At 39.7% G+C, this 22,591-nt stretch overlaps 2 protein-coding genes across 7 annotated transcripts; both read left to right on the top strand.

Moving 5' to 3' along the window:
• The first annotated feature begins 11,074 nt into the window (after positions 1 to 11,074).
• Positions 11,075 to 12,221, top strand: LOC135593542 (chlorophyll a-b binding protein 13, chloroplastic). Its single transcript, XM_065083665.1, has 3 exons — positions 11,075 to 11,235; positions 11,322 to 11,483; positions 11,570 to 12,221. The coding sequence occupies exons 1-3, from the start codon at positions 11,122 to 11,124 to the stop codon at positions 12,077 to 12,079; spliced, it is 786 nt and encodes a 261-aa protein (XP_064939737.1). The 5' UTR covers positions 11,075 to 11,121; the 3' UTR covers positions 12,080 to 12,221.
• A 1,516-nt stretch (positions 12,222 to 13,737) lies between these two features.
• LOC135581735 (protein ULTRAPETALA 1-like) lies at positions 13,738 to 21,971 on the top strand. 6 transcript variants are annotated; one of them, XM_065083671.1, is made up of 5 exons: positions 13,738 to 14,278; positions 14,453 to 14,737; positions 15,575 to 15,680; positions 17,443 to 17,767; positions 21,505 to 21,971. In XM_065083671.1, exons 2-5 carry the CDS (start codon positions 14,654 to 14,656, stop codon positions 21,677 to 21,679), a joined length of 690 nt encoding a protein of 229 aa, XP_064939743.1. In that variant the 5' UTR covers positions 13,738 to 14,278; positions 14,453 to 14,653; the 3' UTR covers positions 21,680 to 21,971. The 6 variants fall into 6 exon arrangements, with proteins under 6 accessions (XP_064939743.1, XP_064939742.1, XP_064939740.1 ...); XM_065083670.1 differs by lacking the exon at positions 15,575 to 15,680 and having other exon boundaries at positions 13,749 to 14,079; positions 14,163 to 14,206; positions 21,505 to 21,959; XM_065083668.1 differs by lacking the exon at positions 15,575 to 15,680 and having other exon boundaries at positions 13,749 to 14,271; positions 21,505 to 21,960.
• The last annotated feature ends 620 nt before the right edge of the window (positions 21,972 to 22,591 follow it).

Here is a 22,591-nt window from a genome sequence, read left to right as displayed (position 1 = left end):
GAAGTATGTTGATGACATGACATGTGATGCATAAGTTTATGCATATGTTCATGTTGACGTGTTGCAAGTATTCATGATGAATATTGCAATGACTTGAATTCAGTTTGAATTCAAGATTCTATCAATATGGCATATTGATAGGGGGAGTTTGTTTAAACTCTGGGAGTTAAGGTTAACTCCGTCATCAAGTAGTTGCCATCATCAAAAATGGGGAGATTGTTGAATCTCGTATTTTGATGATGAAACTACTTGATATATGTTTATGATTTAATCTGCGTTTTGAGTGACGCAGGATGCTTTGATCAGGATGAGACAATTAAAGCAGGAAAATCATGTTGTGCCGGAGGAACATGTCAGAAGATTGGACGTCGGGATGGTGGATCGGTCGACGTATCGACAGAAGGCTTCGGGTCGTGGACTTGGGCATCGGGCCAAGAAGAGCGGGTATTGCGCCAAGGATATCGGAGTTGCGGAGTCAACTAGCCGATTGGGCAATAGGCCGCAGGAGAGGATGATGCGCCGAAGAATCAGACGAAGCGTCGAGGGACCAATGACATGCCGAACAACTTGGTTAATTGCTTAGGATTAATTGTCTTGATCGAAGTTTTGTTTTAATTGTGCAGGATTAACTATGATAACGATGAAGACATAAAGCGAAACAAAGTGACGGAGTCAAGCGCGAAGGATTTGTTGCGAGTTCGAGAGTTCGACGGAAGTCCGAAGGTTCATCGGAAATGCTACCGGAACTAGCCGAGAAAGATCGGAGCTTGCCGAAGAAGCTCGTTGGAACTCGCTAAGATCAAATCGTGAAGTCTAGGAGCTTGCCGGGAGTCCGCAGAATGGTTTCCGAGAGTTCATCGGAAGACCGCCGGAAGTTTGCCGAAAGCTCGCCAGAAGAAGTCTTGACTTGCGGACTTTGTAATAGCTTAGAAAATATCTTTAAAATCATAGTTAGTACATTAATTAGGCTTAGGATTAGGTGTTAATCCTATAACCCAAGTAGGGGCCAATTAGGCCCAAGTTCGGACTGGTTTGGACCAAGTTTGGAGCCAAACCAAGTGAGCTGAAATAGCAAAAGAGGTGGCACTGCCAGGGTTGGAGGTGGCACCGCCCAGGAGAAGCTTTGCCAGGAGGTGCAACCGCCCCAGGCAGGCGGTGGCACCGCCTAGGCTCAGTCTCCGAGCGAGACTGGGCGGTGCAACCTCCCTGACAGAGAGGTGGCACCGCCTGAGCTCGGTCTTCGAGCTCTGGCAGGAGAGGTGCAACCGCCTCAGTCAGGGGGTGGCACCGCCTGGGGCTCAGTCTCCGAGCCAGACTCAGGCGGTGCAACCGCCCCTGACAGAGAGGTGCAACCGCCTGGGCTCAGTCTTCGAGCTCTGCCAAGCGGTGCAACCTCTCCAGTCAGGAGGTGCAACCGCCTGATCCCGGAATTCCGGGATTTGATCGTTTTGAGCTCCAAATTTGAATTGGGTTGGGGTCTATAAATACCCCACCCATTCAACACTGAAAAGATATAGATCCACACCGAATTCCTAATCTTTTCTGTGATTCTAAGAGCTCAAATTTGTGTAAAGTCCTAAAGTTCTCCTCTTTCTGTTCTTCAAGTTTCGAGTTGTAAAGAGAGGAGAGAAAGGATCTGTAAAGGTTGTCTCCTGAGCCTGTCAAAAGGAGAGAAACTGTAAAAGGGCAGTTGGCCTTCGCCTATTGAAGGAAGGCCCCTAGTTGACGTCGGTGACCTCGCCGGTGGAGGAAGCCAAAAGTGGAGTAGGTCAAGACTGACCAAACCACTCTAAATCTCTGGTTTGCGTTTATTTTGAGCACTTTATCATTACTGCAAACCTCCTTCATAGCTACTGCTCTCTGCGCTTTCACGAACAAGTTTCTAAACTCTGATCTTTCCGAATCTACATTCAGACGTAAATCGGTGTTTTCGTACGATCTTTACATTGTAGTTTACGTTTACGTTTTGATTCTATTTATAACTGCAAACTGTCTTCTGCGCTTTTACGAACGAGTTTCTAAGTTCAGATCTTTTCGTAAAACTACGTTTGGACGCAAACTGCGTCTAGACGTAAAACTGCGTTTAGACGTAAACTACCCAAACTGTGTTTAGACGTAAAACTGTGTTTTTGACGTAAACTGCGCAAACTGTGTTTAGACATAAAACTGTGTTTTTTGACGTAAACTACGCAAACTGTCTTTAGACGTAAAACTGTGTTTTTGACGTAAACTGCGCAAACTGTGTTTAGACGTAAAACTGTGTTTTAGACGTAAACTGCGCAAACTGTGTTTAGACGTAAAACTGTGTTTTAGACGTGAACTACTTTTAAACGTAAAACTACGTTTAGACATAAAACTGCATTTAGACGCAAACTGCGTTTAGACGTAAAACTACGTTTAGACGTAAAAATGCGTTTAGACGCAAACTGCATTTAGACACAAATTGCATCTAGACGTAAATTGTGTTTAGACGTAAACTGCGCTCAATCTTAAGTAATATTAGAATCGGCTTTTACATCGAAATCGTGTTTATCGAACGAACGCAGCTTTCGTTTTTAATCGCTAAAAGATTTTCACTGCACTAATTCACCCCCCCCCCCCCCCCCCCCCTCTTAGTGCTCTCGATCCTAACACAAAGCTTCTCCACCTTCATTTCTCCCAAATACTCCTTATTTCAAAGCAAAAGATCAACAATCTCTCTTTCTCTTAAGGATCTCACTTAAGGTATTCTCTAAGAACCTTTTAAATTCTATTTTTGAGTCATTTACTCTTGTTCATTACTATCTTCTTAAATAGCAGTAGTTATGGGCTCTAGAAGATCCTCTAGGGACAAAGGGAAGAGGAGATTAGAAGAAGACTTTGATCTTACCCTTTTCGATTCAAAATATCATGCTGAAAAATTTTCTTCCTTCGAATTTAGAAGTGTCAATAAGGGAAAACATATAGATCTAGATGAACTAAGAGACTTAAAAACAATCCAATGGTTTGCAAACTTAGATCTACTCCCAATTTTACAAATTAGTGAACTCATCTATCCAAGACTGGTTAGATTATTTTACAACAATCTACAAGTAGATGAAGAAAGAGTGTCTACCTATCTCCTAGGATAACACATCTCCATTACGAATAGATTCATTTGCGACATGATAGGCATTCCCGTAAAAAATAAAGGTTTTTATTTTAGAGGATCATGGGATAATGAAACAGTTGGGACAACATATGTTGAAGCCTTATGAACAATTTTCGGTAATCCCAACTTAGAGATAGTTCCTAAAAGCTATGAACATCTACTACCACTAAACACTAAGGTACTTCATCATATCATAACTAGCATCATTCTCCTTAAACAATACCATCATGATGAAGTAAGTCAAATGGAATTAGGAACCATGTATTGGATCATGAAAGGACATAACATATGTTTTGGTTACCTTATCCAACAAAACATGATAGAATTATCTAAGAAAGACATGATGCTTCCATATGGTGGTATAATCACTAGAATACTTAAAGCCTACGATATTCCAATACCATCCGATGAAGAAGTGATGAAAGTAGACAGGTTTAGCATAATAAATAAAAATCTACTTCACCGATTGAGATATTTTTATAGAAATGACAATTGGGTTAGAATGCCTAGAAGAACCGATCCCCCTCAACTTGAACTAGAACCCGAAACACTAGTCTTTAGGGGTACTCAATCTCCTCTGATCTGTCCCTTTGAGGAAACACATCCATTTGAGCAAGCTCTTACATCATCTATCGAAAACATTGGGATTCAGATGGACCAATTTGAACAAAGACAAGATCGGTTGGAACATCGACAAGATCAAATCCTATCTGAGCTGCAACAAATTCATCGACAATTTGACTCTTTATTTAGGCACTTTAATTTTCCACCTCCTGAATAAGCTTGTATACGTGGACACAATCACCTCTTGTTGTAACAATTACGTTGTTGTAAACTCTTTATGTTACTCACCTTGATCACAATGCCTTGATGACTACTAATCTTTGATATGGTTACTTGATGTATTAATTGGTGAGAATATGCAGGGTTACGTTGCTCAATCTCGTTACTCATTGTCGGATTTCATGTTGAAATTAAATGTTTCTATAATGCCTACTTTGAAAACCTTGTGTCTTGGTTTTCATGATAAATGTGATTTGAGAAAGTAATATAGCCATGAAATTGATGTGTCATTTCCATGATGTTAATGTGTCATAATATTACCATGATGTTGATGTATTGCCATAATACTAAACATCAACTAGTTGATATTTTTACAAAACCTTTAAGGAAGAACAATTTGATTTCATTAGAAGAGAATTAGGAATGTTAATGTATCCGAATGCATAAACTTGTTAAAATCATTTTTCGGACTTTATTGATTGAATGATCAAATCACTTGATTGTCATTACATGCCTAAAATTACATGTTGGAAATTATGTTTTTTGGATACAAAAATTTCCATAATAATGAGCATGTTTTGTCTTCAAGATTGTATTTGAAAATCTATAGTATAGTCTTGTCCGAATACATGAAAGTGTTAATTTTATTTTCGGATTCTCTTAACTAGTGGTATCATAACAATCGGATTTTCTCGATACATTATCCTTTTCCGAACTTAATAAGCATATGTTATATCGAGTTTGATTTTTATCATTGATTTTTGACATATGAAATCAACTAGCAAAAACATCTCTCATACACTTATCATGTGAAAATTATTTTTTTAGAAATGAATTTGATAAAATGATTCCTGCGTGTAAATTCCTTCTTGAAATATGGATGATAGTGTTTTTACTTGCACGGATTTGTTTCACATACATATCTTGATCCTTGTAAAAATGAAATATAATTTAATCTCTCATCGATTTTAACTTCATTCAAAGTAAACTCATAAATAGCTGGTATCATAAATAGCCTTCCTCCTTCATGCAAAATGATAATAACAAATGAAAAGGAAGAAGTATTAAAAGCTATCTCCATGTCATGTTTTCCTTGAGATGTTTGCATAATTGGTATCCTATCACTCACTGTTGGAAAACGAGAACCTAGTTATGGCATGAATAAAATCGTACTTATTCTTAAAAATTGTTTATATCGTTTTCCTTTTTGTTGATGAAGAGATATATGAATTGATGCTATGAGTATTGATGCTATAATTATGCCATGCTGCTTGCATCATCGAAAATATATGAATCGATGATAACTATGATTGCCATATTTGCATTATGCCATGTTTATCAAGAACTTGCATCGTAATTTTACGTGTTGATATCTTACCATGTAATGAAATGTTACGATTGTTAAACACTTGAAATGTTTGCTTTACGATATCAAAAGCTTCAATTGTAAATTTACATGTTAATATCTTATGTTGAACTGCTACAATCATTCATATTTGAAATGTAAAACTTGAGAATGGATGTCAAGTCTTGACATCATTTTCAATAAGATATATCATGATAGGAATAATGATGGGAGTAATTGATAAGGTTAAGAGTTCTTAACTTATCAATAAGTCTATTGATTTCAAAGGCCTTAAATTCAAGAATGACTTATCTCAAGTATGGCATATAGATAGGGGGAGTTAAGGTTAACTCTGTTATCAATTGATTGTCATCATAAAAAAGTGGGAGATTGTTGTATCTCGGATTTTAATGATGAAGTCAATTGTCATTTGTTATCTAATCCATATGTTGAGATAAGTGTGCAGGATTAACTACGATAAAAGTAAGACATGCAACAGGAGTTGAGCCGGAGTCAAGACTATAATCACGTTGGGAGTTCGAGAGCTCGACGGAAGTCCAGACGGTCGTCGGAGGTTCTGCGGGAACAAATCCGAGAAGTCTAGGAGCTTGCCAAAAGAAGCTCGTCGGAACTCGCCAAGTGGATCATCGTAAGTCCAGGAGTTTGCCGGAAGTCCGTCGGAGCATCGCCGGAGGTTCATCGGATGTTCGCCGGAAACTCGCCGGAAGAAGTGATTGATACACCGGAGCAAGCTATAGTAAATGCCTTAAGAATTATCGTAGTTAGCATATATATTAAGTTAGGAATGGGAGGTGATCCCATTAACTTAATCTAGGGGCAATTGGGCCCTTGATAGACCCAAATTAGGCCGAATGGATTAACCCATTCAGACCAGAATTCCTACTAGGCGGTGGCACCGCCCAGGAGAGGGTCTCCCAGGAAAGCTGAGTGGTGCAACCGCCCCAGGCAAGCGGTGGCACCACCAGGGCTCAGTCTCTAAGCAAGACTGGGTGGTACAACCGCCCTTGACAAGCGGTGGAACCGCTTGAGCTCGGTCTCCGAGCTCTGCCAAGCGGTGCAACTGCCCCAGTCAGGCGATGGCACCGCTAGGGCTTAGTCTCCGAGCAAGACTGGGCGGTTACACAAGCGGTGCAACTGCCCCTGTCAAGCGGTGGCACCACCCAGGGGCTCAGTCTCCGAGCTCTGCCAAGCGGTGCAACTGCCCCTGTCAGGCAGTGGCACCACCCAGAGGCTCAGTCTCCGAGCTCTATCAGGCGGTGCAACCGCCAGACCTTGGAATTCCGGGAGATGACAATTTTGAGCTCTAAATTCAAACTAGTTTGGGGCCTATATATACCCCACCCTTTCCTGCATGAAAGGGCACCGAAAATTCAATATTATTCTGTGATTTTTAGAGCTCAAAAGTGTTGTAAAGGCTAGAAGTCCTCCTCTCTCTTTCCTTCCAAGTTTTCATCTTTCAAGAGAGGAGAGAAATCTTGTAAGGGTTGTCTCCTAAGCCCGTCAAAAGGAGTGAATCTATAAAAGGGTGGGTGGCCTTCGCTTATTGAAGGAAGGCCTCTAGTGGACATCGGTGACCTTGTCGGAGGAGGAAGCCAAAAGTGGATATAGGTCAAGATTAACCGAACCACTTTAAAATTGCGGTGCTCTCTGGTTTGAATTTATTCTTGCTGCTTACCTTACTGCAAACCTCCATATGTGCTTTATTTCCTCTTTACTTTTGCTGCACTCTTTTACGAACTCACTTTCAAGTTAAGTTTTCGAAAACGGTTTTACGTCGAAAATCGATTTTATTATATGAACATCATATTTCAGATTGTACTTACATTTCGATTTCTATCTTAACTGCAAACTTCCTGCCTTACTTTACTTCAAATACATTTCCATAAGCTTTCAAAGTTATTATCTGCACAAAATGACTTTTACGTCAGAATCAGATTTCAACGTACGAACGTAGTTTTAATCGTCGAAAATTTTCCGCTGCACTAATTCACCCCCCCCCTCTCTTAGTGCTCTTGATCCTAACAAAGCTTTCTGTTGATACGTCGACCGATCCTTTGGCTTAACGTCCAATCTTTTGACATGTTTCTCTCTGGCCCAACATGATTCTTCTTGCTTTAATTGTCTCTCCCTGATCGAAGCTTCCTACGTCACTTAAAATGTAGATCAATCATAAACACTATTAATTGGTTTCATCATCAAAATCTAAGATTTAGCACCTCTATCAGATGGACGAGTATACATCATATCGGTTTATCAGTTATCTCAATGTCCTTCTCGAGTAACCTATGATCGAGATAATTTACGATATATGTTTAAAGGCAAATCGATCTCATTATTATGATCTCATTGTTGAATATTAGATTTTGATGATGAAACTAATTAATAGTGTTTATGATCTTATCTACGTTTTGAGTGACGTACGAAGCTTCAATCAAGGAGAGATAACTAAAGCAAGAAGAATCATATTGGGCTGTAGTGGAACATGTTAGAAGATTGGACGTCGAGCTGAAGGATTGGTCGACATATCGGCAAAATGCTTCGGGCTAAGAAAAGCAAAAATTACGCTAAGGAAATCGGAGTTGCGGAGGTCAATTGGCCGATTGATTAATAAGCCGCAAGAAAGGACAATGCACCGAAGAATCGAACGAGGCGTCGATGAATCAATGACATGCTGTACAATATTTAATTTAGCTTTATAATAATTATCTAGATCAAAGTAGATTTTAGGTGTAATTAGGTTGAAATTATGTCAATTCAATTAGGAGTCAATTGGGCCCAAGTTTGGGTTATGTTGGGCCAAGTGAAAGGCCCAAATAATGACCCAACTGGTGGAACCATCGGTGGCATAGTCTCCGAGATTATGTCAAGTAGTGGTACCGCCAGTTTGGGTAGTGGTACCACCCAGACACAGTCTCCGAGATTGCTTCAAATGGTGGTACCACCAAATTGAGTGATAGTACTGCCTAGTGGTAGGGTGTTAAGTAGTGGTACCGTCAGACTAGGTAGTGATACCGCCTAGTATTAGTATTATAAGTAGTAGTACCTAGAAGACTTGGGATGAGACTAGTTTTGGCTCCAAGTTTGAATCGATTTGAAGCCTATAAATACCCTTCTCATCCTTGGTTAACAAATAAAAGCACAGAGAACTTAAAAGTGAGAAAATGTTGTAGCAATCACTTGAGAGATCCCCTCATATAATTCTAAAGTTTAGAATTCTATTTAGGGAGGAATGAGTACTTGTAAAAGATTATCTCCTAAACCTGTTAAAAGGAGAAGAGGGGTGTAAATGGATAATTGATCTTCGCTTGTTGAAAGAAGATCGTTTGTGGATGTCGATGACCTCGACGGAAGAGGAATCGAAAGTGGATGTAAGTCACGACGACCGAACCATTATAAAAATCTGGTTTGCATTTACTTCTTACTATTTACCTTCATTGCAAACTATTTTACTTTCACTACGCTTCCGTATGCTTTCAAGTTCAACATCTTTCCGAAACAATTTTATCGAACAAGATTTTTGACTCAACGTGATTTTTATTGCTGCACTAATTCACCCCTCTCTTTTAGTACCAACTCGATTCTAACATTCATCATGATCTGACTCCCATTACATAGATCCAAGGATATCATAATATACATCCAGATAATATGTGAGAAAAAGCTAGTGATAATAAGCAAAGATATTATCGTTGCATATCACAGGTGTCATTACTTATGTGATTGGCTTGTAAGGAATTTATACTAACAAAAAGTGTATTGCTCTCTCCACCACAGAGGTAAAATATATTGTTGCTATAGAGATTTGCAAAGAAATATTATGGATAAATAAATTCTTATAAGAATTGAGGTTGAAATAAGAAAACTATGTAGTGCATTGTGATAGCCAAAGCACCATCCATTTGTATAAGAACTTAACTTTTCAATCTAAGTCAAAAGCATATAGATGTCATATATCACTAGATTCAAAATGTACTTGAATATAAGTAGTTGCAACTGTAGAAAATTAATACAGACAATAATAGAGCAAACATATTGACAAAGACTTTACTAAAAGAAAGATAGGAGATATGTCAACAGTTAGTTGGCATAGTTTCACATTGAGAAGTCATGGGACAGTCTCTCTTATGAGTTGAAGGGGGAGGAGGCTTTAGTAACCCACAGCCCACTTTTTTCTAACTTAAACCCTAACTCATAGGTGTGGCAACTATGGTAGAAAAAAAGAAGGCATCAGTGATTGTGAACTTGACTAAAAATTACAGTAACATGATTCAAAAAAGAGAAGAAAAGAGTAAAAAAATAAGAGAAAAGAAAAGGGAAGAAGACAAGGACAACGATTATTCTTAATCATTCAAGCAGTACTATCACATTAGATCAGATTTATAATGGATTCTTACTGTGATTACTCGAAGAGATTTTGGATATTGTGCATGGTGACATAATTCTTATATCTCAGTTATTCTCTTGTGATTGTTGTTTGGATTTTAAGCAAAAGACTCTGAGATTTATATATTCATTATTAATAGTAGATTTTATCTAATTTGTCATATAATTTTTACTTTTCACGTTATAGGAGTTTTTCATTAGAGGAGTTTTTTATATAAATTATCCTATTTGTTTATGATTTCTATTTAATTCCATTATACTTGTATTTGTTCGTATATAAATTTTTTTTTTTTTATCGGATCATGATTTCTAGTACCAACTCGTAACATCATTCATACAAAAGAAGTTTAACCTTCGGAATAGCATATACAGACACCGTAACTGTTGAGAACTGTCATTCAGGTACGCTCGGTTCTGATTGCAGTGTCTAATGTGTTCGAACTTCTTGGGAGATATGTGCCTCTTGTAGAATACATCAAGATAACATCAAGGAAAGGACTCCGGCAATTCTTTTAACTCATTCCATCCTTCTATTTCACTGCAAAGTATGGAGATCAAGGTTGGATGATTATGATGACATCTCTGTTAGGATTGACCATTGGTTATTTTACGGTTTGTATTCTTACTGAAGCACCGAAAGGATCCAAGGGTGGTGAACCTGAGATTTGTGTCTTCCAGTTTCTCTTTTGCTTTCAAGATTTGACAATATAGTTTCAGCATCTGTTAGGAATGACCAAATATAATCACAGTAAGTTTCTTTGTCTGGACCAGAGCAAAATGCCTTGGGAAACTTGCTTGTGTTCTTTCTTTTAGCTGGTATATTCTCTGGGGTGGCCCTTTATTGGCTCTGGTTCAAAGGCAAGGGCTGGTGATGCTATATAGATTATGATGCAGCTCAGTATCTGTACATGGATCATGTTGTCTCCCGTTGCCTTATTGCAGCTGAATGATTGATTCTGTTGTTGACTTGATGAACACGAAACACAATTGCAAGTGTTCTTATTCTCTCATCCACTTTAATATCATGATTGACTTTTAAGTGTCGACTATACTTTAATATCATGCATGACTACTGCAAGCACCAATCTTTCGAACCAAATAAGCATTGGGGATCCAAGATTCCTAGGGGAATCTTTTGCAGAGATTCTTCGAAGATTCGAAGCAGGAGTCAAGCCAACATCAATTAAGACCGGCCCAACACATAAATAAGAGAGAGAAATCTGTGACGACTGGTTATGATGGCCAGAAGATAACACTTGGATTTCGTGATATGAGCTGTGGATAGGCTTCGAATCCTTGTGAGATCTTTTATTGGTCCGAACAAAATCCTGAAATCTCCACCTCACACTTCTGTCGGAACTGCTCACCACTCCTTTCTCTTTCCGTCCCTTACATACCCTCCTTGGCATCCATTCCTTTCCATCCATCTCTCGGCTCTTGAGCTCTACCAGTAGCAGACATGGCGTCCTCCACTGTTGTTACTCCGACCCGGTTCCTCGGCCAAACCCGAACTTCAACAAGCGCCAACCCTCTCAGGGATGTCGTCGCCATGGGAAGAGGAAGGATCACCATGGTAAGCGAGCGTGCTTTTGCTTTCCTCAAGCAGAATAGTAGGAATCTTCTTACTGTGTTTTGTTGTGGTGCGCAAATCCACACCAGGGGAATGAACTGTGGTACGGACCAGACCGCGTCAAGTACTTGGGACCCTTCTCAGCTCAGACGCCGTCCTACCTCACGGGCGAGTTCCCCGGCGACTACGGCTGGGACACTGCCGGGCTCTCCGCCGACCCCGAAGCCTTTGCGAGGAACAGAGCTCTGGAGGTACCACCAACTGCTCTACTGATGTGACTGCAGTTAAGCGGCGATTAGTTCTCATCTCACTTACCTTCCTCATGGTGTGGGTTCAGGTGATCCATGGCAGGTGGGCGATGCTGGGGGCGCTGGGCTGCATCACCCCGGAGGTCCTGGAGAAGTGGCTGAAGGTGGACTTCAAGGAGCCCGTGTGGTTCAAAGCAGGGGCACAGATCTTCTCGGAAGGCGGGCTCGACTACCTCGGCAACCCCAACCTCGTTCACGCCCAGAGCATACTGGCAGTGCTGGGGTTCCAGGTCGTGCTCATGGGCTTGGTGGAGGGTTTCCGCATCAACGGACTCGCCGGAGTCGGGGAGGGCAACGACCTGTACCCCGGCGGCACCTACTTCGATCCCCTCGGCCTCGCCGACGACCCCGTCACCTTCGCCGAGCTCAAGGTGAAGGAGATCAAGAACGGGAGGCTGGCGATGTTCTCCATGTTTGGGTTCTTCGTGCAGGCGATCGTGACAGGTAAGGGGCCGCTGGAGAACCTCTTGGATCACCTCGACAACCCTGTCACAAACAATGCCTGGGTTTATGCCACCAAGTTCGTGCCAGGCTCCTAAATCTCCCTCGCCATCGATTGCAAGAACAAGAGAAATGTGCATGCCAGCTTGCTGTATGTAGGAGAAGCTATTGATTGCTGTGTATTGCTGATACATTTAGGATGTTCTCTAATCATACCTCTCAATTCACTCGTTCTCTGCAGCACCTGCTCAACTTTCATTCTTGCATGTCCCTAACATATTTGAGTTCTGGATATAAGCCAAACGTTAAGTTTATGAGGGATATGTATGCCATTGAATGATTTGGCAGGGATATCCACAGTATAATTTCTATATCATGACATTGATTCATAAGGCTTCTCTTTTTCTCTCTGCGTTTGACAAGTATATCATACTATTGATTCATGTCCTCGCTCACTCGACATGTTCGCCGAGATGGCATTCACATGGCAAGTCGGAGGTTCCATTGCATTGTTTCTTCCTTTGTCTAAAGAAGAGTACTTGTCTTTTGGACGTGGAGATTTCTGTCCCCAACAAGAACCTCTATTTGTTCGCCATGGCAATGTTAAAAGTTGCATCGTCCTTTCTCTCAACGACATGCATGCAAGAAAGCATTTTTGGGAATGTTAAGAGCTTGTAGTGCTGGCCACTTACTGAAATGTAGCCTACAGTTGCATGCAGTTACTTATTTTACTCTTGCAACTTGGTGCGTAATGCAATGAACTCCATCAGTAGTACGGACAACAGTACTACTGTCTTCATGTTCCGTTCTTGGTACTTCCCGGCCATATTAGTCTGCTAATTCAAGTGTCAATCAAAATCTCACATTCACTCTTCTGGGTTGTGGTCGCATACTATGTTTTTCTAACTTGTCTTCACCTTCTGGTTCAACTTTGGTGGGTTGCAATAACATTGGCTGGTCCACATGGGTAAGTAGGCTAAGTTGAGAAACCTGTAAGCTAATTAATTGTTCAGATTTCAATGCATGCGTGCATGATGTAGGGAATCCTACCAATTGAAGCACTGTATGCTCTTTGAACAAGGAGTTGATCTTTGTAAGGAAATGACAAGTGGAGAAGTGAGCTTTGAGAAGTTGTGGCCAGTAGGAACTACATGAAGTAAGGAAGGCATTTCATGGAAGGCATGCATTGAGAAATCAAGCACTCTAGTTTTGCAGAGCTGAGTTTGAAAGTGTCCTCATGATGATTGTTGCCATTTCATTTTAGCACCATACCTTTTCTTCAAGAGAATCTACGATACTGTTCCACCAAGTGTTGTGATGTCTGTATGAAAAAGGAGAAGCTTTGTTCCAAATAAAACATATGTATCCTCTTTGATTGGTGTTCATGGAAAGTGTTCAGCACTGAAAGGATGAACAGGATGAAGAGTTTGGACCATCAGAGGGGGAGAGGGGTAACATGAGCTGCTGCTGCACCAATAGGCCATGGGATGCACTTGAAAGGAATAAAGCCAACCTCTTCTGCTGTGGCTCAAAATCCAAGTACGATACCTGGACAAAGGCATCAGCAACATACCGCAGGCAATTGGAGGGAGAAACAAGTACACCCTTTTTGTTCAGCTGCTTTACTTTCGATTTCATTTCCCTCTTCTTTCTTTCTTCAATCTTTGTTCTTTCTGTACAACAACAAACGCTTGTGAATGTGTGATGAAATGTGATATATATATATATATATATATATATATATATATATATATATATATATATATATATACATATATATATATAATATTATTGTTCATGTCATGTCATGCACGAGTGACAGAGCGCTGCTGCTTACTGATGCCGATGCCAGCTCACATTAGGCCGCTTGCGGTATTCCCAAAGTGTCCCTCCGCCTCCTGCTCCGGTCCTCTTTGTTATGAAACGATTCTCTCTCGCGCGTTCAATCTCCTCCAGATTTATCGCTTTCTGGGTAGGCTTTGAAGGAGATGATGGTGGGATTGGCTCTGCGGATTGAGGAGCAGTTCACGGAGACGAGAGAGAGGATTTTTAGCCTTCGATAGGAAAGCTATGTGCCTATATTGTTCTGAGAGGAGAGGTGCGAGAGCCGTATCCCTTTTCCCATCGGTTTATCAGGGGAGGAGCATGTGAGACGTTGTTGCTTTCGATGGTTCCTTGCAGGGTCTCGCGTGTTGCCGTGCCGCAGTAACTCTCCGGTCGGAAAGGTGACGCCTTTGGTACTCTTTGTGCCTCTTTTTCTGTGAGCCACTGCTTCCGACGAGGTTTACAGGTCACTAGTGCGTCTCCTTTGACTTCTCGACGTCGACTCCTCTTAGAATCCTAGATTTCCCCTGTATATCCTCTAAAAGTCGTCTTTTTGTTCTCCTTTTATTGATTGCATTTGGGTAATTCTTTTCGTTTTGTTTCGTATGTCTCAAAGCGCCTGAAGGCCATCTTGGTTCTTATCTCAGCTTCTTCTCACGGTTTTGGCGCTTAAAAGAGTTATCTTTACGAGGTTTTGGTGAGGTTCCCCGACAGAGAGAGCGAGATGGCCGGTGGTCAGGGAAAAGATGCCGCCTTTTTGTTTGCAGACGAGGAGCTGATCGGGATGACCGAGTTGAAGAAAGGCGCCGACTTTGTTGAGGTGATGTGCGGGTGCACGAGCCACCGGTATGGCGACGCTGTCGGGCGGCTTAGGGTTTTCGCCTCCGGTGATCTCCAGATCAGCTGTGAATGCACGCCGGGCTGTGAGGAAGGTGAGTCGGATCGTTTGATGCAACGACTCTTGATCGGTCTGGATGCCTCGTAAATGTTGTCATGACGACTAAGATAATGGTGGTGATTTCATGTTCTTGATGTTCGGCTTTCTTGGAAAAAGGAGGATCTGGTCTTCATAGCACCTGTTTGATTCAGGACTATGCTTGTTGTCTTACAATCAGATTATCATGTCCTCATCATTGAAATAGTTAGTTCTTTGTTACATGCAAGTTGTCCCTTGTCTCGTTCATCTAGACTTATCCACATTTGCATGCAAGTCAAACTGTCCCTTTAGTACTTGGCACGTCTCCTTTGTGGCTATTTTAGATTTCCTGTTTGTTTGTGATTTTTCAGATCTATTTTATCCAGAATTACATCATTGTGTCCTGTGATTGCTGGTCTTATGTTGCTCCTCCTTGTTTTCATTTTTGGAGTTATGCTTCTATGTTCAAAAATGTTGGTTTCTCATGCTTGATGATAAATATATATCGAGTGCTCACCTGAATGATCACTGATAGTGTCTTTTGTTTAATCTGTTTCTCTAGAGGATCCTCTTTATGTGTTTTTTTGGTTGCATTATCTTCTGCTGAATGTTAAAGTTGAACTAGTTTGGTTAGTTTGAGCTAATGTTCATCAATGCTTTTCTTGGAATAGTAGCTGAATTGTTGCATCCTACTTCGAACCGTTTGGTCTTGCTATTATAAGAAGCTTGAATTAATGACGGGTATCGACCTCTGTTCTTTAAAAAATTTATTTTGACGATCTGATATCATAAACTTTAGTGGGATTAGTATAATTTATGTACTAGCTCCCTTTTGTTTTGTTGGTGATGTCAGCCATTGAATATTGTCATTGTCGCCATCTTCACAAGGCAAGCAAAACATCTTCTCCAAGAAGTGTCTATATCTCAAGGCCTTTGCAACCATTTCTTGCAGCAGCATTGTAAGGAATAATTATCAGATCTGGAATTATAAGTTAATTTGATCTGAATTTTGTACCTTGTTTGCTATATACTTGCCTTCATGAGATTTTCATCTTCCTGGTCTTTGGTGGTCTTTCAATTAGTTTAGTTCTTGATTTTGATATTTTGAAATGTTTCTGCATAATTCTTTTACGTTAGTAGAGAAATTAGATATCTGTAAGTTATTCGTGTGAAGGTGTTGGTTTACTTACAAGTTTGCTTTGATTCCTTTTTAACAGTATAATTGAAATGTCACAAAAGAACCATCAATGTAACTAAAGATCTTAATATGCCAATATTTGCATGTATCAAACACTAAGTCAGGGGTGAAAATGGATCTAGAAGAGATTGGATAGTTTTAGGTATCAAGAGGATACTAAATTCTACAACCAACTTTGTTTAAACTTGATATGAGTATGAACTGGATGTATGACAAATACAATTCAAATAGAATCTGAGGCAGATGTAGTTGGGAATACCAGATCTAGAATCATAGTTCAAAATCACTTCTGGACTGGTATGTACTGAGCGGTATTTAACTGTCAAATATTGAATCAGCATGCAGACTATATTTTTTTTCACTCAGTCTATGTGGGTTTCAGGGTTATCATCTGTCTGATACCTCAGCTCCTCCTCCTCTCATCTTCTCAGTGTTGACCAATATGTGGATATACCATGTCTTCTTATGCTGATTTGTGTCAGATCCATACCGGTCCCTAGCTGGACATACGGATACCGATACCAAAAGTTCGAACCATACCTAGAATAATGTGAAACAAGTAATTAAGAAATTAAGAAATTAATTAAAGGTGAAAAATTATAGAAGCATGAGAAAAAAAAAAAATATATATATATATATATATATATATATATATATATATATATATATATATATATCAAGTAGCATATTTTCTTAATTTATTATATGTAAATTTGGAACTTTTAGTATATTTAGATAGTCAGATATTCAGATTGTTTGGAACTCAACTCATATCCATATCTATGTCCAGAAGATTTTGTATATGAATATGTGATGATTGATGACTAGATCTTGTGTAACCATGTCAGGTTCCTCCGGACACGGAAATGGATTTAGATGGATACATTTCACCACTACATGAAATAGCTGTACACTACTTTGCTAGCTAAACAGGAGAAATTTATTTTATTTCCCTTTTATCTTTTTCAAAATTTCCTGATTAAGTACTGTTAGTTCAGGTGAAACAATCTGGTTATGCATAAAAGCCACGCTAGATGGGAGGCTATCAATGTGTTAAGGCTCTTAGAGAACAAGAATAGAATGAGAGAGTCCATACTTCCTCAAAAGATGGAATTCTTGAAATTAGTAATTATTGCTGAAACATGCATATCTTGTACAGATGTATCGTTACAGTTCTGCTTCTAATTATCTGAATGATGCAATGGACTTCTCCTCAGCCATGATCTGTGAATCTGTCTTTGGATTTCTCCTCTTGTTTCTTACATGGAGAATGCCTATGATTGCCTAAGGATTTCCTTATTGGATAATTGTATAATTATATATAATAGAATCTACCATGCTGATGTTAAGTAAGATATAGCTTTTATAAATATTAGTTGTAACTTGTAAGCATCATGGAAAATGTCAGGAATCGAAAGTTTATGCATCTGAGGCTTCTAGTTCTGATATATAATGTATTTAATCTCCAATATCAACTTTGTATACCATGTACCTGTTTGCTGACTGTTCATAATTATAATCAGATAAGTTGACACCAGCTGCGTTTGAGAAGCATTCTGGGCGGGAGACTGCAAGAAAATGGAAAAACAATGTGTGGATCATTATCAAAGGAGACAAGGTTCCACTTTCAAAGACTGTGCTGCTTAAGTACTACAACCAGGCATCAAAGGCTGCTAATGGCTCTCATAAAGGTCCCAATGGACGGCCATTTCACCGTGATGAATTTGTCTGCTGTAAAAGATGTAACAAAGAGCGTAGATTTCGCTTACGTACTAAAGATGAATATCGCAATTATCATGATGCTGTGAGGAATCCAAATTGGGAATGTTCTAACTTGACGTTTGACAGGTGAAATTCTCCTTTTTTGCATATGGCTACTGCCTTTCTGACAATTTTGATTTCTTGGTCTGCTATGGAAGAGAAAGATTCTGTTAACCAATGCCTAGTGAGCTTTTGAATGTTAAACAGATTGTGTTAGTAGCCTTTTTAAAAGCAAATTTCTTAGTACTTATCCTGCTCCTTTTGCAAGTTTTGCATGATTGATAGACATTCTGTGGGATACATGAGAGATGATATGACTGCTTTTGCACATGCAATTTCATCTCACTTAAAAGCTCAATGTTCTTGATAAACCAAGCTGAACTACTTTCTGTCTCACTCTTTGTGACTTATTTCATTGTCTTTCTATCTCACGAAATAGTTTTATATATGCTTCTTAATCTCTTACTGGAAATATAGAATTGACAATACTCTGATCTCCATTATTTTCTTTTAACTTTTTTCTTCACCAATTCTTTGGATCAAGTGAACAAATTCTCTTGCTCTTCTGAAAACTTATTTAATAATTGGTACTTAAATTATTGTGGTAGAATGGATTTTCTTTTGTTGTCTTTGAAACAAAAAAGCATCTAGGAAAACTGTTCGAATGATGATTAAAGCATTTTCATGCATAACTATTGGTCTCATGACCATCAACAAGCTAGTAAGTCCTTTTGATTTGTTTTCTGCACCTAATTGCTTTTTAAAACTTGATTAAGATGCTAATGTCAAATACCCAACGGCAATTGTTGTGCGAGGTGCTCGCTAGCATATAGGCATGCCAGGACAAGTAAATTCCCTTATTTATCCATGTGGTCATACTTATCTGTTGAGCTTTAATTGGTTGATGTGCAATGCTTTCTTGATATTGATTGTCAACAATTTAGTAGATAGGTAAAATAACTTGCTGATATTGGTTCATGGAACATGTTATTTATATGGTAGACTTAGATAAACAGTCTTGCTATGCATTTTACACTTGATGATTGCTATACAACTCATATCAGTACTTAGTATTAGGTTCTAAGTGTGTAGAAGGCAATGATTCCCTTAAATTGTGTAGCATGTAGGTGAGAAAAGGATTAGATTATCATAGCCTATCATATTGAGTGCTATTTTTCAACTTTGCTGCATCATCCAATGTAATGTTTGTGTTGAATTATGATTTCCTTTCAAGACCCATGTTTCTCATTAAGTAATGTTGTCCATACTTCCCAAAAATAAAATATTAATCTCTAGGTGTCTGTTTTGTTCATTTTCAACATATCATAACATGTTTAGTAAAAATTCTTAGTCTTCTTTACTTCGTAGGGATAGTATATCTTCAATTTAATTACATATTGATTGTCATGACTCCACTTATAGGATAATCATGTCAACTTATAAGTTAAAGTTAATAATAGTACTCACATCAGACCCTTATAAATCAATTTTAGTTGTACCCAGTTCCGATGTGGGACTAATTGAGGTGTTACAAACTCTCCTACTTAAGAGCTTTGACGTTCTCATTAAAACCCAGCATAGCCCCTATCAAACCCTATCATTGTGCATGTAAGGTATAGTCTAATGGTGGCTCCATATCGTGATGAGCAATGATTTAAAAAGCACTAGGCGCCAAGGTCCAAAAACGCCCGAGACGCTAGGCGCTCGCCCGAGCAAAGCGAGGCGCTAAAATATAAAAATATATAATATAATTAACAACATTAAAATCAAAATAATATATTATTAATCTATTAACAGTATTGAAAATTAATCATTTCAAAATTCAAATAAACTTAATATTAAGAGTATACTGTATACTGAGCCTGACGAAGAAACGAGGAAGCAGCGGCGAGCGGCGGCAACGGCGAGCGACGGCAGCAGCAACAACGAGCGACGGCAGTGGCAGCGGCAGCGGCAGCGGGGAAGGGAAACGGAGCGGGAGGCGCGAACAGCGGGAGGGCTCGCGAGCAGCGGGAAGGCTCGTGGGAGGCGCGAGCAGCGGGAGGGCTCGCGGGAGTCGTGAGCAGCGAGAGGGCTCGCGGGAGTCACGAGCAGCCGGAAGGCTCGCGGGAGGGCTCGCGGGAGGTGCGAGCAGCGACAGCGACGAACAGCGGCAGCGGGAGCAGGAGCGACGAGCAGCGAGATCGGGAGCGACAGCGGCAGCGGGTTAGGGTTATATTGGTTTAGTTGGTTTGATTGAACCAACTAACAATCGAACCAGGACCGAACCAGACCTAAAATCCTAGTTCGGTCACTTGGTTTACCTAGGTGCTCGCCCGAAGCACCCAGCGCCTGGGCTCGGGCGAGCGCACAGGCGGCGCTTGTTTGAAGCGCACCGCCTGGGACATTAGCAAGGCGCTCGGGCCTCGCCTCGCCTCGCCCGAGCACCTAAGCGAGCGCCCGAGCGCCTCTTTTAATCACTGGTGATGAGTCCTCTGACTCCATCCGCAGATAGTCTTATCCTACTTGAGCAACCTCACCATGCTCCAGTACTAAATCAACCCTGATACCAATTGTCATGACCCGGTCTGATGAGATAACTGTCTTGTCAACTTCTTTTGGCTCAAACCACTAATTAAAATGCTCAACTTGAAATTAATAACTCCCATCAGACCCTGAAAAATTAGTCTTAATCTTGTTCACTTCCGATGTGAGACTAATTAGGATGTTATATTGATAATATCAGTTTTATTACTATGTGCTTGATAAGACATTTGGAGGTCAACTAATTGAAAGAGATACATTTGACTGAGAATAGATGTCACAGCCAAATAGTTGATCTTTGTGCATGCTACTCTTCATTTACTCAATATTCCCTTGCTGTTTCATGTGCTAAAAACATGGATCACGGGAAAATTAATTGGGAGGCTTTCAGTAACTAACTTAAGGTTATAAATTACTAAAGTAAATATGGTTGCAGTGGAACTTTAATGCATCTTTGTTTCTTGCAAGTTCATGTGGTCATAAAATGTTTCATGAGGATGCTCTTGATGCATAAAGCATTGCAATTTTATGGCACTATTAATTAATCAAGTAGAGAAGGCTTAGACATACCATTTTAACTACCATTTCCTCGTACTTGAGATGACTGCCTTTGTTCATAGCAATTCTAGAGGACCTATGGGAGTATTAACTGTAAGCATTGACTTTGTACTTTGCAATTTGAGGTCAACCTTATCATTTCCTTTTTCTCTAGTTTAATGTTGCTTGTACTGTTAAAATTTACATTCTCTTTTTCACTCCTTTTATCACTGATAAATTCAGGTCTTTCCATAGGGTTTTACAATGGTGTATTCCTTTTCATTAACTGTTATTTAGGTGTCCTTTTCCTAGAGGGTCATATACGATGGGAAGATTGAGTCGCCTCAGTTACATTTCTATTTTTCTTGAAAACTTCTGTAGCATGAAAATTGGTGGGTCATCATGCAGTAAACAACTTTTGGTTTATAACTTTTGTATTCGCTTAGTATCAAACAAAATTGGGTTAAGCCACTACAATTTGGAATAAATAGTTTGCCATATCACCCAATTCTGATATGATACAAGAGATCTAAATTGAATATTCAAGGCCAACCTGATTTTGGCCGATTTCTCGGACTTCCAAGTTAGAATTTAGTCAGAATTAGCTCGAATCAACCTGGTACATATTTTATTCTTATCTTGTGTATTTAAGTTAGATTCCCCATATATTATGAATGTCTGATGTAATGATGTTATCTATTTGCAATTTTTAATCTATTGAGAATTCTTTTGATAGCTTGTTACCTTTTTATCCCATGCATCAGAGCCACCTGCGATGACGAAGAGGAGCGAGCAAGCCGTAAGGTCCTCAGGGGATGTTCCCGTTCTCCATCCTGTAGAGGATGCACCACATGCGTATGTTTCGGATGTGAGAACTGCCGTTTCTCAGATTGCAGCTGTCAGACCTGCATCGATTACACACGCAATTCTAAAATCTAAGCTTGTTCGATGGAGAACTATTTATCCTCCATGGGTGATTGCATAATTGTGTTATCAATGCAGGTATTTTGATGCAGACCTGAAACCCTCAATCATAAGGTTCAAAATTTTGACAATCCCATCAAATGGGGCTTTCTATGTTTCCTTTTCCTCCACCCCACTTCTTCCATTTGAAACATTGCTTATAGATGAAGATGGTGGAAGCTATGAATAAGTGACATGGAAAACTTTTAAAGGCATATCTATTATTTTCGTACGATTTAATTTTTCTCTTAATCCATGATCATATGTATCCTTTCTTTACTTAATTTTGAATTGCATGAGAATATTAGACTGAGATAGCAAGCTGTTTGCGTCTGATGACTCTACAGAATAATCCAATATTTGTCTTCATTTGGAGATTTGCAGCAGCTGCATCAGTTGTCTCATCTCAGAAATGCTGCTATAGGTTGAAGGAGGGAGGGAGGGAGGGTTTAGGCCTCCCATCGTGATCACCAACACAAGCTTGGCTAAATCCTGATCATCATACTTCAGTTGGTTTAAACCTTGAAGTTTCGTTTTACAACCTAACTAACATATCATAGATGGTGCTCGAGTTTATACAATGGGATCAAAATTTGTTGACCATAAAGGAAAAAAAATTGCAAAGAAGCTTTATGGATCAGGTCACTGATGTGGAGTTTAGCATGTGCTCTGTTTGGGACACACAGGGTTTGCAGTTGCAGTGACATGATGTTGAAGATGACAGGGTAGTTTATTGAAAAAATGCTCCTGGGTTTTGATCGGATGGAATCGTCACAATTGATGAGATATTTTTTTAAAACAAAATTTGATAATATCCTTAATTGGGCTGTTTCAAGTTTGATAGATTCGTGATTCGTGGGTTGGTTCAGTTTGGAATAGGGTCGATTC

Source organism: Musa acuminata, chromosome BXJ1-9 (genome assembly GCF_036884655.1).
Source record: "Musa acuminata AAA Group cultivar baxijiao chromosome BXJ1-9, Cavendish_Baxijiao_AAA, whole genome shotgun sequence".
NCBI classification, from domain to species: Eukaryota; Viridiplantae; Streptophyta; class Magnoliopsida; order Zingiberales; family Musaceae; genus Musa; species Musa acuminata.
This window is presented reverse-complemented; position numbering and strand designations above follow the sequence as displayed.

What these genes read in the sequence shown, in the direction of transcription:
- LOC135593542 (XM_065083665.1), top strand. Translation starts at nt 11,122, where the DNA reads ATGGCGTCCTCCACTGTTGTTACTCCGACCCGGTTCCTCGGCCAAACC. An exon ending in GAAGAGGAAGGATCACCATG is followed by an intron (nt 11,236 to 11,321) that starts GTAAGCGAGCGT and finishes AATCCACACCAG; the next exon opens with GGGAATGAACTGTGGTACGG. An exon ending in CGAGGAACAGAGCTCTGGAG is followed by an intron (nt 11,484 to 11,569) that starts GTACCACCAACT and finishes GTGTGGGTTCAG; the next exon opens with GTGATCCATGGCAGGTGGGC.
- LOC135581735 (XM_065083668.1), top strand. Translation starts at nt 14,530, where the DNA reads ATGGCCGGTGGTCAGGGAAAAGATGCCGCCTTTTTGTTTGCAGACGAG. An exon ending in CACGCCGGGCTGTGAGGAAG is followed by an intron (nt 14,738 to 17,442) that starts GTGAGTCGGATC and finishes AATTATAATCAG; the next exon opens with ATAAGTTGACACCAGCTGCG. An exon ending in TCTAACTTGACGTTTGACAG is followed by an intron (nt 17,768 to 21,504) that starts GTGAAATTCTCC and finishes CCCATGCATCAG; the next exon opens with AGCCACCTGCGATGACGAAG.